The 15,315-nt window shown below is 47.8% G+C and overlaps 1 protein-coding gene across 3 annotated transcripts in view; it reads left to right on the top strand.

Annotated features, from left to right (window-relative positions):
- Positions 1-13,713, top strand: part of aifm3 (AIF family member 3) — a 212,488-nt gene extending 198,775 nt beyond the window's left edge. Inside the window, exons 20-23 of one of the 3 annotated variants that reach the window (XM_080208720.1) lie at positions 2,719-2,757; positions 7,151-7,255; positions 9,943-9,963; positions 13,575-13,713. In XM_080208720.1, coding sequence (XP_080064846.1) covers positions 2,719-2,757; positions 7,151-7,255; positions 9,943-9,963; positions 13,575-13,614 — 205 coding nt within the window. In that variant the 3' untranslated portion in view covers positions 13,615-13,713. The remainder of the gene's footprint in view (positions 1-2,718; positions 2,758-7,150; positions 7,256-9,942; positions 9,964-13,574) is intronic. The other 2 variants (XM_080208721.1, XM_080208722.1) reach the window with 2 other exon arrangements.
- The last annotated feature ends 1,602 nt before the right edge of the window (positions 13,714-15,315 follow it).

Genomic DNA, 15,315 nt, shown 5'->3' with positions numbered 1-15,315 from the left:
GCAAAAGCAGAGTCAAAACTGAAGGACATCATTTCTGGTGACACCCGAATAAACGTTTATTAACAGGGGGTTTGAGTTTGAGCCGTGGGGTTATTCTGCAACTATATCAGACCTTGGTGAGACTGCATTTGGAATATTGTGTGCAGTTCTGGTCACCTCACTATAAGAAGAATGTGGAAGCATTGGAGAGAGTGCAGAGGAGATTTACCAGGATGCTGCCTAGTTTGGAGGGTAGGTCTTATGAGGAAAGGTTGAGGGAGCTGGGGCTTTTTTCTTTAGAGCGGAGGAGGATGAGAGGCGATTTACTAGAGGTTTATAAAATGATGAGGGGGATGGATAGAGTGGACGTGCAGAGACTATTTCCTCGGGTGGATGTAGCTGTTACTAGGGGGCAGAACTATAAGGTTCATGATGGGAGATACAGGAGGGATATCCGAGGTAGATTCTTTACTCAGAGAGTGGTTGGGGTGTGCAATGCACTGCCTGCTGTGTTAGTGGAGTCAGACACTTTAGGAACTTTCAAGTGGTTATTGGATAGGCACATGGAGCACACCAGAATGATAGGGAGTGGGATAGCTTGATCTTGGGTTTGGACATAGCTCGGCACAACATCGAGGGCCGAAGGGCCTGTACTGTTCTATGTTTCTATATGTGTCTATGAGTGTCTCCTGCCCCAACAAGCAGCTGCTTCTCCGCGTTTCCACCTTTCCTCTTGTACCAGCTTTCCGAGATTTCCGTAACACAATTAATAATTGACCTGCTCACGTTATGGCTGGAATTCTCTGACTGTTCACGCCAGCGGGATTCTCCGTCGGCAGTGCACCCCCGCCCACGAGTTTCCCACCAGCATGGGGTGACATCAGTGGGAATTCCCATCGACAGTGGCGGGATCAGGGAATCCTGCCGCGAGCAATCAACGCGCCACCTCCCGCCAGCGGGAAACACACGGCTGGGAGGCTGGAGAATCTCATCCTAATCTCCCTCCGATGAACAGACTTTAACCCTTCCCTCCCTGATCTGCCTTCTCATTATCGGCCTGCTGTCTACCCCCCCCAGACACCGATCAGCCTCATCCTTTCACTCCGGGCCCGGGGGGAGTCTCGGCTGGGTGTGGCTGGCTCTGAGTAGAGGTGGACAAGTGGAATATTAAAATTGCACCGTGATATACGATACAGAGTTAGACAGGGTAGATTCAGAAAGAATGTCCCCAATAGTGGGGGAGTCCAGAACTAGGGGTCATAGCAGAGCAGGCTCGAAGGGGCTGAATGGCCTCCTGCCTCTAGTATATATGTTTCTATGATGACTTTCCGCTCTGTTCCTAACCCAGGTGATTTCTGTGAAAGTGGGAGGAGAGCGCAGAAGGCAAGCTAGCAAACACACCAACAGCAATGATCAGGCCAATTCAGACACTTCAGCACCTCATGAATAACCCATCTTTAAATCTTTCCAAGTTTCCATTGGGCTGGCCCTTTGTACTTGCCTATTTGTTACAATTCATTCATGGGACATGGGCGTCGCTGGCTGGCCAGCATTTATTGCCCATCCCTAATTGCCCTTGAGAAGGTGGTGGTGAGCTGCCTTCTTGAATCACTGCAGCCCCTGAGGTGTAGGTACACCCGTTGTGCTGTTAGGAGGGAGTTCCAGGGCTTTGACCCAGCGACAGTGAAGGAAGGGTGATATGTTTCCAAGTCAGGATGGTGAGTGGCTCGGAGGGGAACTTGCAGGTGGTGGTGTTCCCATGGATCTGCTGCCCTCGTCCTTCTAGATGGAAGTGGTCAGAGATTGGGAAGGTGCTGTCTGAGGAGCCTTGGTGAGTTCCTGCAGTGCATCTTGTAGATGGTACACACTGATGCTAGTCTGCGTTGGTGGTGGAGGAAGTGGATGTTTGTGGATGTGATGCCAATCAAGTGGGCTGCTTTGTCCTGGATGGTGTCAAGGTTCTTGAGTGTTGTTGGAGCTGTACCCATCCAGGCAAGTGGGGGGAGTCCCATCACACTCCTGACTTGAGTCTTGTCAATGGTGGATAGGCTTTGGGGAGTCAGGAGGTGAGTTACTCGCTGTATTCCTAGCCTGTGATCTGCTCTTGTAGCCATGGGCAAATTCAAGGTTGGTTAGAACAGGGTCACCTCTGCTTTAAATGGGGAAAGTCAACCCATAAGTGGCAGTGATGAGAGGTCACATGACACCAGGTTATAGTCCAACAGGTTTATCTGAAATCACAAGCTTTGGGAGCGCTGTCCCTTCATCAGGTGAAGTACAGTGAAGAGGCTTTGTGGAACAGAGGGAACCTACCCCATCACAGGAAAGGTTTAAACATCTCCCATTTCCTACCCGACTCTGGCTTCCAGATCCTCAGCCACTCAGCATCAACTCTGTTGGTCATAGAAGCGGGCTGCAGGAAGTGGCTTCGTGCACTTCCTGTTTTGGGATGTGTAAATCCCTTATATTTTTGGTGCACGTTTGAACAGGGAATTTGTGGGAAATGACGCAGAGAAATCTCTTGGACACTGGACCCCGAAGAGAACAGCAGGAAAGTAATTGCAAAATGAGCCTTGATAATTCTACTTGTTAAATTATAGTGAGAGGGTCTTTATCGTTCACAGTCTGAGGTGGGATGGACCCTCCCTGCTTTATACTGACATGTTTGACTCTTAAAAATAAATGTTTCTTTCTCATGTGTGTGTCCGGTGTTAAAACTGAAATTATTTTACAATCTAGGAAAGCTTCTGGAATGAACAACTGCATACAGACCTGGAGGTAATACAGAGTGTTGTGGCTCCCTGGGTGGTGTAACCATCCCTACAACAGTTTATTTCTCTGTCTCTCTCTTTCTATCTCATGGTGTTGGCAGCCACTCATACTGACATAGATATAGCCCATTTTAACCTCTTCCCTACCTGTTATTGGCCACACTCTTCCAATGCAAGAAGGTGCGGAATCTGTTCTTCAGAGATGTTCAAATGCCAGCTGAGTGTCAGGGGAAAGATGCTGAGTTCATTCTGGTCACAATATTATTGTCTTCCTTTAGATCAATTTAACAGAAATGATGTGGAGATGCTGGCGTTAGACTGGGGTGGGAACAGTAAGAAGTCTCACAAACACCAGGTTAAAGCCCAACAGGCTCACCAGATGAAGGAGCAGCGCTCTGAAAGCTCGTGATTCCAAATAAACCTATTGGACTTTAACCTGGTTGTGAGACTTCTTACTGTTTAAAATGAAGATCTGGTGTTTATAGCACCTTTCACAACCTCAGTAACCAATGAAGTACTGTCAAAACTTAGTCACTGTTGCACTAAGGTTTTACTGTTCGTACATCGACGTACAAACAGTGAAATCTCATGAAAAGTAATCTGAAACTGACTGGTTAAGCTGATTCGAGTGAAACAGAAACAGAAAATGCCGAAAAATCTCAGCAGGCAGACCAGCATTTTCTGTTTTTGTTTCAGATATCCGCAGTAATTTGCCTTTTATCTCACTGTTAATAGTGATATTAGTTAAGGGATGAATGTTGGCCTGGACATCAGGAGAACTTCCATTGTTCTGTTTAAAAATATCATGGGACTTCGCCCATTCACCTGCGAGGGTGGAAGGAACATTTTAAGGTCTCATCCAAAGACAGAACCTCTGACCGTGCAGCATTCCCTCTGTAGTGCACTGGAATACTAGCTCAGATTACAGGCCAGTGCCCTGGGCTGGGACTTGAACCCGTGACTCTGTGATTCGGAGATGAGAGAGTTATCCCTGAGCCACTGTCAAAAAAATGCATGAAACTGAGGCAAAGGCAGAGTAATCGTCAAACACGGGCCTGCTGAGTCCCCTCAGTTTGAATACAGGATTGTGTGCACTCCTTTCTTCTGGGTTCTGCATAGCTGCTGATAGAATAGTTTCAGGAGCAGCGAGCAGAAAATCCTTCTGTTGCTCTGCATATAGATTTATTCATGGGGCGGTTTCTCAAGCCATCAGTCTGGTCTTGTACTCCCAGGGAGTTGAGATGAAAAGGCTGGGAAAGGCCTCCTCACTTTATTTCCACTGAGATTTCCAGTGGAGCTGTGGGGCAGCACGGTGGCACAGTGGTCAGCACTGCTACCTCACAGCGCCAGGGACCCGGGTTCAATTCCAGCCTCGGGCCGCTGTCTGTGCGGAGTTTGCACTTTCTCCTCGTGTCTGGGTGGGTTTCTTCCGGGTGCTCCGGTTTCCTCCCACAGCGCAAAGATGGACTGCATTTCTTTCACCGGAAAAGGTTAGGCTGATTGGCCATGCTAAATTGATTCTAGTGTCAGGGGGATTAGCAGGATAAATACACGGTTTATGGGAATTGGGCCTGGGTGGGATAGCTGTCAGTGCAGACTTGATGGGCCGAATGGCCTCCTTTTGCACTGTACGATTCTATGGAGATCTGGGAAGGAGCAGGAAACCCTAGGGAATATCTCTGCTCCCTTTATCTTCACCTTTCTATCTGGAAAATAGGTGTTATACGAGGAAAGATCAGGAAATTGAGTTATGGGGATGATAGCAGCTATCTGACACTGTGAGAGTGAAGGTCCAAGTGTACCACATTTGAAGTGCTGTGTGACGTTCTGGTCTCCATACTATGAAGAGGATATAGAAGGACAGGAGAGAAGACTTATATGGATGACGTTGGAACTGAGGATTATAACTATCAGGGATATTAGCAGTGGACTACACCTCTTACACTGGAAAAGGGAAGGTTGTGATGAGACCTGATGGAGATTGTTAAAATGATGGCGAGGTCCCATACCAAGGATATTAGAGAAAGTGCTTCCACTTGTGAGGCTGTCCATAACCAGGGACCTCAGATATCAGATAGTCAGCAATTATTCTAAAATACACTTTGGAAGGAGTAATTTGACAAGAAAGTAATCAATCAACAGCAGGAAGCTAGGAAGTTCAGAGGAACAAAAGCATCTTGACGTGTTTGTCCACAGATCTCTGAAGGCAGAAGGTTGTGTTAATAGGGTGGTGAAAAAGACATATGGGACACTTGCCTTTATTAATCGAGGCTTAGATTACAAAGACAGGGAGGTCATGTTGGAATTGTAGAGAAATTTGGTGAGGCCACAGCTGGAGTAGTGTGTGCAGCACTGGACGGGGTGCAGAGGAGATTCACCAGGATGCTGCCTGGGATGGAACATTTAAGGTATAAAGAGAGGTTGGATGGGCTTGAGTTGTTTTATTGGAGCAGAGAAGACTGAGAGGTGACTCGATTGAGGTGTACAAGATTATGAGGGGCATGGACAGGGTGGATAGGGAGCAGTTGTTCCCCTTAGTTGAATGGTCAGTCTCAAAAGACACAGCTTCAAGGTGAGGGGCAGGAGGTTTGGGGGGGATTTGAGGAAAAACGTTTTTACCCAGAGGGTGGTGAGGGTCTGGAATGTGCTGCCTGGGAGGGTGGTGGAGGCGGGATGCCTCACATCCTATAAAAAGTACCTGGATGAGCACTTGGCACATCAGAACATTCAGGGCCATGGGCCAAGTACTGGGAAATGGGATTAGATAGATAAGTTAGGTGCTCCTCAATTTATACGTAAAATGTAGTACATGTGTGTAGAACTAAAGAAGAATGTATACACACATATATTATATGTATGTATATATAAAACAAATAAGAAAGAGAGTTGTAGGACCATGTTTAGAGCTATCAGAACACATGTATTGATGTACAGAGTTATAATTCAGGTTAGAAACTCCAAAGTGTTTTATGAAGTTTGCCTAGATCATAAGCTTTGCAATTTGAATTTGGTGTGGGTAAGCATGAAATGTTTCACTTCAGGTATGATCCAAAAGACCCACTAGGGAGTTTTAGCAAAGTTTATTTCAGAATACAGTTAACATGTATAGAAAGAAAATTAGCTTTTACCAATTACAAACAAGAAAAAAAACCATGATATTGTATAAACCTTATATGAAATGTTCTAAACCAGCAAACTTCCTTAAACAAAACCCTTGCCACAGGTTTAGCACAGAAAATATGAATGCTCACTCGCATTCTAATCAGTATTTTGTAAACTGTGTGTGCCTTTATATGCCCTGTTTATGATCAGAACTCCCCACTCACCTGATGAAGAAACAGCGTTCTGAAAGCTAGTGGCTTTTACTACCAAATAAACCTGTTGGACTTTAACCTGGTGTTATGAGATTTCTTACTGTTCTAAAACAGTGGCCAGGGAACAACCAGTTTACATTCAGATATTGGAGATAAAAATTACAAACCTCCTGATGTGAAGAACCGATAGAATCCGGAGAATCCCTACGGAGCAGCAGGGGACCAATTGGCCCATCGAGTCTGCACCAACAACTATCCCGACCAAGCCCTATCCCTTAATCCCCAAGTATTTACCCTGCTAGTCCCCCTAATACTGAAGGGTACTTTAACATGACCAATCGACCTGTGATGAATGGGAGCAACTATTATTGGGTGGCACAGTGGTTCGCACTGTTGCTTTATTGTGCGAGGGACCTGGGTTCGATTCCCCGCCTTGGGTCACTGTCTGTGCGGAGTCATCTCAAAACCATAAAATCCCAGCCGAGGTCAATGGACCTTCCCGTGGTCCGCCCCTCGCCCGCTCCAATTCCCGTGGGTGGGCAGGTTGGTAAAACTCCAGCCCAGGTGTTTCAGGGCTCTACCCTGTTAGTTTCCAATAGCCCTCGGCGCATTGGGATCTGACTGTGCACCCTATGGACCACAACAAAGGTCAGGATAAAGATACAGATCAGGGGCAGTAATGACACATCTTTAGTACGATTAATAAATTCAGATACAAATTTACGGAGCATATTAAAGGACATCTCGGGAAACAACCTTCTTGATTATTTGAGTAACAAACTCTGGAAATCAGATGCTGGTGTCTGATCAGACTTGCATCATTCGAAATTAACCATAGACCAGATTTAATGAGTAGACTTTCAGCTGGCTGGATTTCAAAATTAACTTGTCTGCTTTCACCTTTTCTCTCCTCTGGAGTTAATCGATGTAGATGGAGCTCCACGCTTAGATAACCGGTGGTGGCTCTGCTTTCCTCTTTAGTAGTGTTTTTGATCTTTCCTCTAACCAACACACCCCGAGATCCCACAAAAATAACACGTTTATTGTCAACTGAGCTGCATCTTAATTTGTGATCATGTTCTCCAGGAGCGATGAGGTGATTGCCGTGTCGAGCATGAACTATGACCCCATTGTGTCCAAAGTCGCGGAGGTCATGGCATCTGGAAGGACAATCAAGAAGAGAGATGTTGAGTAAGTGTCATTACTGAGCTGCTGTGTATGTGTATGTGTATGTGTGTGTGTGTGTGGTTTTGTGTGTATGTGTGTATGATTGTGTGTGGTTTTGTGTGTGGTTGCACGTGTGTATGATTTTGTGTGTGTGTTTGTGTGGGTGCGTGTAGTTTTTTGTATGTGGTTTTGTGTGTGTGTGCGTATGTTTGTGTGTGTGTGGTTTTGTATGTGTGTGTGGGGGGGGTATGTGCTGTGTGTGTGGTTTTGTGTGTGTGGGGGGGTATGTGCTGTGTGTATGTGTGTGTGGGTGGGTGGGTGGGTGTGCGTGTGTGTGTGTGTGGTTTTGTGTGTGTGTGTGGGGGTGGTATGTGCTTGTGTATGTGTGTGTGGGTGTGTGTGGGTGTGGGGTATGTGCTGTGTGGGTGGGTGTGTGTGGGGTATGTGCTGTGTGTATGTGTGTGAGTGGGTGGGTATGTGTGTGGGGTATGTGCTTGTGTGTGGGTGTGTGTGTGTGGGGTATGTGCTGTGTGGATGTGTGTGTGGGTGTGTGTGTGTGGGGTATGTGCTGTGTGGATGTGTGTGTGGGTGTGTGTGTGTGGGGGTGTGTGCTGTGTGTGTGTGTGTGTGGGTGGGTGTGGGTGTGTGTGTGTGGGGGTGTGTGCTGTGTGTGTGTGTGTGTGTGGATGTTTGTGGGTGTGTATGTGTGTGGGGGGGTATGTGCTGTGGGTGTGTGGGTGTGTGTGTGGGTGTGTATGTGTGGGGTATGTGCTGTGTGTATGTGTGTGTGGGTGGGTGTGGGTGTGTGTGTGTGGGGTATGTGCTGTGTGTATGTGTGGGGGTGTGGGTGTGTGTATGTGTGGGTGTGTATGTGGGGGGGTGTGTGGGTGTGTATATGTGCTGTGTGTATGTGTGGGGGTGTGGGTGTGTGTGTATGTGTGGGTGTGTGCTGTGTGTGGGTGTGGGTGTGTGTGTGTGTGTGTGGGTGTGTGTGGGTGTGTATGTGGGGGGGGTGTGTGTGTGTGCGGGGTATGTGCTGTGTGTGTGTTTGCGTGGTTGGTGGACACACTTGGAATTGCTGCCTATGCTGTAGATTCCAACACCAGCATACCCACATCACGATTGTGATATGAACAGGGGCCTTCGGTAATGTTCACAGTTCAATTATGGTGAACATTCACCCATTTGAAATCTAACACTGCACTATGCAGGTGACCCCAGTGCTTAAAACGGGTCAACAAGAAGTCAATTAACAAGCTAAAAAGCACAGGACCAATTATTCTTCATCCTGAGCCCTCTCTATGCTGCTGGAGTCTGTTATGTCTGTCAGCGAGATAAGGCAGACTTCCTTTAAGGAGATATCCTCCTCATCCATCACTAAGGCCCGTTTTCAGATAGTCTCCTGTCCGAGTATCGACCGGACAATATTTCTCACCTTCAAGTCAAACGGCCATCAATTTGTTTTAATGTTTCACTATTATTCTCACCTGTGAGAATGCATTCCTCTGGCTAGGGGAGAGAGTAAGAAGTCTGACAACACCAGGTTTAAGTCCAACCAATTTATTTGATAGCAAACTCAGAAGCTTTCGGGGTTTGTCCCTTTGTCAGGTGAATGGAGAGTTCTGGCCTCAGACAGAGTATATAACAGCACAGAGAGGCCAATGGCCTACCCTGAGGGATTTTCCAGCATCACTCTTCCTTACTGTGGGAAGTTTCCACTCTCTGCAGAGTGACGAGGAGTGTTGGGGAAGAAACTTGTGGATATTTTTGCTTCCCAAATTAGCTCTGGGGATTTTAATCTGCTTGCTAGCCCTGCCTCTCTCAACAGGATACGAGGCTGCTGGTGAGTAGAGCACTGTGACATCCCCTGATTGTACAGGGAAGGTCTCGTTGGTGTTTCTAGTTTAATGATTTTGCGTGCCTGCAATGGGAAGGATGAAATGGCTAGTTCACCACAAGAAGTCAAATTCCAGGCATCAAACTGCTCACCCCCACCCTTTCCCAAGAGAGGAAACACTCCTGATTTTTAATGCAGTCGCATCCGTGTAGCAAATTACTTTCTCTCTCTTTACTTGCCAAACTCTCAAAACAATTAACCCAATTTGGAATTGGCCCCTAAGCATGAAGGCCCTTCCGAGTTTGCCAGATGCAGAGTGTCGTAAAGGCAGTTCATTGTACATTAAATCCCCTTTAAATACTGCAGGCATTATCAGTCACTCCCACTGCAATACCGATACCAGGAAGTCTCGGAACCTTAGAATCCCTACAGTGCAGAAAGGGGGCCATTCAGCCCATCGAGTCTGCACCAACAACAATCGCACCCAGGCCCCATCGCCGTAACCCCACATATTTACCCTGCGAATCCACCTAAAGGCCAATTTATCACGACCAATCACGTTTTTGGACTGTGGGAGGAAACCGGAGCACCCAGAGGAAACCCACACAGACATGGGGAGAACGTGCAATCTCCACACAGACCCAGGGCTGGAATTGAACCCAGGTCCCTGGCGCGGAGAGGCAGCAGTGCTAACCAGTGTCAGGAGGTGCTGGATTACCGAACTGTTCAGATTGAGCAAATAATAATGTGTTCCAGTGGCCACATCTCATGATTTTATGGGACAGGTTAAGTGGTTTAGCGGATATAATAAGTAGTCTCACAATGTTCACCTAAGGGTATCTCTCTCTTTTCCTCTTTTGCTCTCGATCTCAAGGATGTTTGTACATCATGGCCGGTAGGTAGTTGGGAATTTTGTTCTCCTTTAGTCATTTAGCCATTAATGTCAGTGTAATCAATGTGGTCTCCTGAACTGGTGTCAAACACCCGAGGGGTTTGAAGAGGAATGTTCCGGATTGTTTCCCCTGTATCGCCTCTTGGGTTTTTTCCCGAGCGTTTTGCCTGTCCCAACAGAGCCTGTGTTTATTTAGTGTCATCGATTGAAACTCCTGGCATTCACAGAAATAATATTTGACACCAAGGCACATGTTAGAGCCAATTAGACAAAGAGGAAGGTCTCATAGGAAGAAACAAGAAGTCGAAAGATTAGCGATAGGGAGCAAATCCCACAACTCAAGCCAAGGTAGATGAAGATATGGTCTCCTATGGTGGTTTGATTAAAATCGGGGATGCCCAAGAGTCCAGCATTGGAGAACCACAGAGATCCTGGAAAATTGTAGGGCTGGTGGAGGTTATAGAGATCATAGAATCCTACAGGGCAGAAGGAGACCATTCAGCCCATCGAGTCTGCACTGACCACAATCCTACCCAGGCCCTATCTCCATAGCCCCCTAGCTAGCCCCCCTGACACTAAGGGGCAATTTAGCCAGTCCAACTTACGTGCACACCTTTGGACTGTGGGAGGAAACCAGAGCACCCAGAGGAAACCCATGCAGACATGGGGAGAACGTGCAAACTCCACACAGTCACCCAAGGAATTGAACCTGGGTTCCTGGCACTGTGAGGCGGCAGAGCTAATCACTGTGCCACCATGTCACCCTTTAGCGAGGCCAATGGTAAACTTGATAACAAGGAGTTTCCATTTTAAAATTGAGTCGTTCCTTAACCAGGAGCAAGCACAGATGCGTAAAGTGAATGAGACTCGGTGTGAGTTCGGACATGAGTAGCTAAACTTTGGATGCCCTTAATTTTATGGAGAGTAGAATGTGGCAGGTTCCAGGAGCTCACTAGAATAGCTAATGTTAAAGTTAACGAAGGTGTGGTTGAGTATTTCAGCAGCCGATGAACTGAGACGGGGCAGAGTTGGGCAATGTTCAGGATTGTTCAAACCTGTGATCAAGCTCTGGGAAACCAAAGCTGGGAAGAGTCTGGTTCAGACAGCTGCCAGTGAGAAGGTTAGAGATGGCCACTTTGGAGCAGAGTTTGTGGCAGGGATGGAATATTGGTCTTCCCAGTATTGAACAAAGAACAGCACAGCTGAGGAAACAGGCCCTTCGGCCCTACAAGCCTGCACCGCCCATTTTAACCCTCAGTGAGTGCCTTACTCAAGTCTTTCGTCGATCCTTGACATTTTTGTCTACCTCTAGTGGAACTCCACAATAAAGTGGGTGCAAATTTAGGGAATTATATGTGCGCCAGTTGAGTTGGAAGAAGTTTCTCTTCATCCAGGACTGCATGTCAGATCAGCAGCCTGACAATTTAGAGACCGTGGAGGATCGGAGGGAGGTGGCGATGAGGCAGGGCCGGGTACCCTCAACACACGTTTGGAAACTGACACCGATTTATTTGGATGAATTCAGCTAAAGGCAGAAATAGAAGGAAGCCAGGGGTAGATCCTTGGGGGAACACCAGAGTTAATGTTCTGGGAGTAGGAAAAAAATCATCACAGATGGGTAGACAAGAATGAAAGCAGGGGAGCTACAGCTGGATAACATTGGAAAGATATTAAAGAGGAGGGTGTTGTCTCGTGTATCAATGCTGCTGGCAGTTGGAGAAGGGTGAGGAGGGATAGATCAGTCACTGTCACATAGGATATCATTTGTAACTCTGACAATAGCCATCTTGGTATGGCGGCAGGAATAGGAACCTGAATGGAGGGATTCAGCTAGGGAGTAGCAGGAAAGTTGGGCACACATTCTGGACATGTTTGAGGACATGGGAAAGAATTGGGAATTAGAGGGGGTAGTTTGCAAGGATGAATTGAGGTTTGTTTTTTGAGAGGAATGGCGGTGATAGATTAGAGAGAGGGACCACACCCGATGAGAGAGAAGTGTTCACAATATCAGCTAATATGGAGACCAGGAAGAGAAATTTAGTGGGAATGGGGTTTTTTTTTATATACATTCATGGGCCATGGTGTCGCTGGCTGGCCAGCATTTATTGCCCATCCCTAGTTGCCCAGTGCATTTAAGAGTCAATCACATTGCTGTGGATCTGGAGTCACATGTAGGTCAGACCAGGTAAGGATGGGCAGATTTCCCTTCCCTAAAGGACATTAGTGAACCAGATGGGTTTTTCCGATAATCGACAATGGTTTCATGGTTAATAGTAGATTATTAACTCCAGATATTTTAAATTGAATGCAAATTCCACCACCGGGACTCAAACCCGAGTCCCCAGAACATTAGATGAGTTTCTGCAAGTTGAGGATTGTAGGACTTGAGATCAAAATAAGCTCAGAGACGGGCATGTGGAGAAAAAGTAGAGAAAGATATAGTGTCAGAACTAGGGCAATGAGGAACCTTCCAGAAGATTACATGGCGGCTGGGATTTACCAGTGTTTAGTTACAATGGTCTGGCCATTTGGTAGTGTGTCAGCAGTTGGGGGGGGTGTTGCTTTATTGGGACTGGACAGTTTTGGTTTGGTAACAGGGCTAGCAATGGAGAGGTTCAGATATGGAATTCCCAGAAAGACACAGATTCTGGAGGAGACAGTTCAGCTTTTAAACAGACTGTCCGTTGCTTTTTACGATGTCTGCTTTTCTTGTCTGCTGTTTGATTTCTAGCAGGCATTGTTCCCCTGGGACTGAAGGGCTCGCTCGATGAGTTTGATCTGTTGGTGTAAAAACCAAAGCCCTGAAAATAAAGTCTTTAGCCATGAGCAGGGCAGCACTTGACTGAATGTCCCCATCCCGCACTTCACACCCCACCCCCTCTGGTGCAGGCCCCCCACTTCCCCGACCACAGCACCAGCAGAATAACAAACCCACACAGCACTCAACACATCGTTTATCTTATTACGATTGTTGAAAAGGATTACTTTCTTTAACCTATAGAATTCTCCCAGTACAAAAGGAGGCCATTCGGCCCATTGAGTCTGCACTGATTCTCCATAAGAGCCTCTGATGTAGGCCCACCCCCCCTCCCTGCCCTATCCACGTAACCCCACACATTTACCAGGGCTAATCCATCTAACCCGCACATCTTTGGACTGTGGGAGGAAGCCGGAGCACCCCGGAAGAAACCCAGGCAGACATGGGGAGAACATGCAAACTTCACACAGACGGTGACCCAAGCCGGGAATCGAACCCGGGTCCCTGGCGCTGTGGGGCAGCAGTGCTAACCACTGTGCCACCATGCTGCTCCTGTGCCACTGTGCTGCCCGAGTGCCTCTGCCATATAAAGAGAGAATGGATACCCCCAGCAGCAGCTGCTGGTGACCTGGGTTCTGATGGTAACCACTGTGCCAACGTGCCACCTCCTACTGCCGTGCCACCCCTGTGCCAACATCCCACCCCCTGTGCCACCGTGCCGCCCCCCCAAATCATTATTTCTTCCTGTGCTGCAAAGTATTCTGCGCGTTGGCTCCGGGTGGGTTTAAGACGCTAACTCGATGAGCTAGCTGGGCAAAACTGTCGACTGACCTGTGGCGTTTCTTTTGTCTTTCAGGACGGGCGATATGTCCTGGCTCTTTGGCAAAGGTACATAGCGGAGGCTGGACCACGGGCATAGCTGTGGTTCAGAGCAGATCTCAGCGGCTGAGTCGGGCAGTCCTTCCTGAGGCACAAGGTCACTGGCAGTAGGTTGTGCTGAGGGGGGATGGTGGGGGGAGGGGAGGGGTGGGGTGGGCGGGTGGGGGTTTCCGGAGGCCGTGCTCTTTTGCACAAAGCGACAATCCCCTTGGCACCTGCTACCATGCCAACCGAAGGTGCCAGGCTCCACTTTAAACGACAGGAATGCCACCTCCGCCCCCCCCCACCCCCACCCCCACCTCCCCCCTCCCCGTCTCCCCCCCTGGTGAATGGCGGGGGGCCACCTCACGGCTCCTCATAGTTCCAGCCCGTTATGCAACTGTGCCAACCAAAGGGAAGGACAACAGGCCATTGCCGCCGGTGCCCTGACCAACTCACGCCGCCCAACCCTGGATGCCGCACCTGCTGCATGTTTCACCCCTGACAGCACGCCGAAAGGAACAACTTGACTCTGGGCGTCACCCTGAGCCTCACAACCGTCCGTTTGTTACCGAAGCTATGGCTCGCGGTTTTGAGTGAGGGGGGGGGGGGGGGGGGGGGGGGGCGGGGAAAGAGGCCAATCGGAGAATGCGCCAACCAAGACTCTTACACGGATCATCTGAAAAGGCTGGTGCGGCTTGTGTTCATGAGAAAATGTACTTTTTTTTTTAGAAACGAAAGCAAGATGCTTTCAGATGACTGCTTTGGCTCTTTGGTGGCACCGCTGGTGCTCCTGTCTGCATGTTTCAGCATCCAATACAATAAAAAGGACTGGCCAAAGCAATATTGTCGTGAGTTCAAATCTGTGCAATGACCCCGAACATTTGGATTGCGGTTAACATTAAAGATGTTAAAAATGGCCAGCGACTTATCTAAATGGGGAGAGACTTCAGGGTGCTCCGAGGCAGAGGGATCTGGGCGTCCTTGTTCATGAGTCACAGAAAACTAGCCTGCAGGTACAGCAGATAATAAAGAACGTGAATGGAGTGTCGGCATTTATAGTTAAAGGTAAGGAAGTATTGTTACAAGGCATTGGTGAGGCCGCATTTGGAGCATTGTGCACAGTTTTGGTCCCCTTATTTGAGGAAAGATGTAGAGGCGTTGGAGGCAGTTCAGAGGAGGTTCACTAGATTGATTCCAGAGACGAGGGGTTTGTCGTCTGAAGAGAGATTGAACAGTTCAGGCTGATACTCTCTGGAATGTAGAAAAATGAGGGGAGATCAAATTGAGGTATACAAGATGATGAAAGGTATGGATAAGGAGCGGCTGCTTCCTCTTGTGGGGTATTCTAGGACCAGAGGTCATAGCCTTAGGATAAGGGATAGTAAATTTAAAACAGAGTTGAAGAGAAACTACTTCTCCAAAGGGTTGTGACTTTGTGGAATTCGCTACCCCAAAGTGCGATGGATGCTGGGACAGTGAGTAAATTTAAGGAGGAGTTAGATTTTTAATGGGTTGAAGGGTTATGGGGCAAAGGCAGGAAAATGGGGAGCATATCAGCCATAATCAAATAGCAGAGCAGACACGATGGGCTGAATGGCCTAATTCTGCTCCTATATCTTATAAACTTATGAAAGAACCTACATGACCTCAAGACACCTCTGAGCTCTTTACAGCCAATGAGGTGCATTCAGTTAGCCTCCTGAAGCCAATAGACAATTAGTGCACAGCAAGGTGGT

Source organism: Carcharhinus amblyrhynchos, chromosome 20 (assembly GCF_965287045.1).
Source record: "Carcharhinus amblyrhynchos chromosome 20, sCarAmb.v2.hapA, whole genome shotgun sequence".
In the NCBI taxonomy this organism is placed as follows: domain Eukaryota; kingdom Metazoa; phylum Chordata; class Chondrichthyes; order Carcharhiniformes; family Carcharhinidae; genus Carcharhinus; species Carcharhinus amblyrhynchos.
The sequence above is the reverse complement of the archived record's forward strand: the minus strand, read 5'-3'. Positions and strand labels throughout refer to the sequence as shown.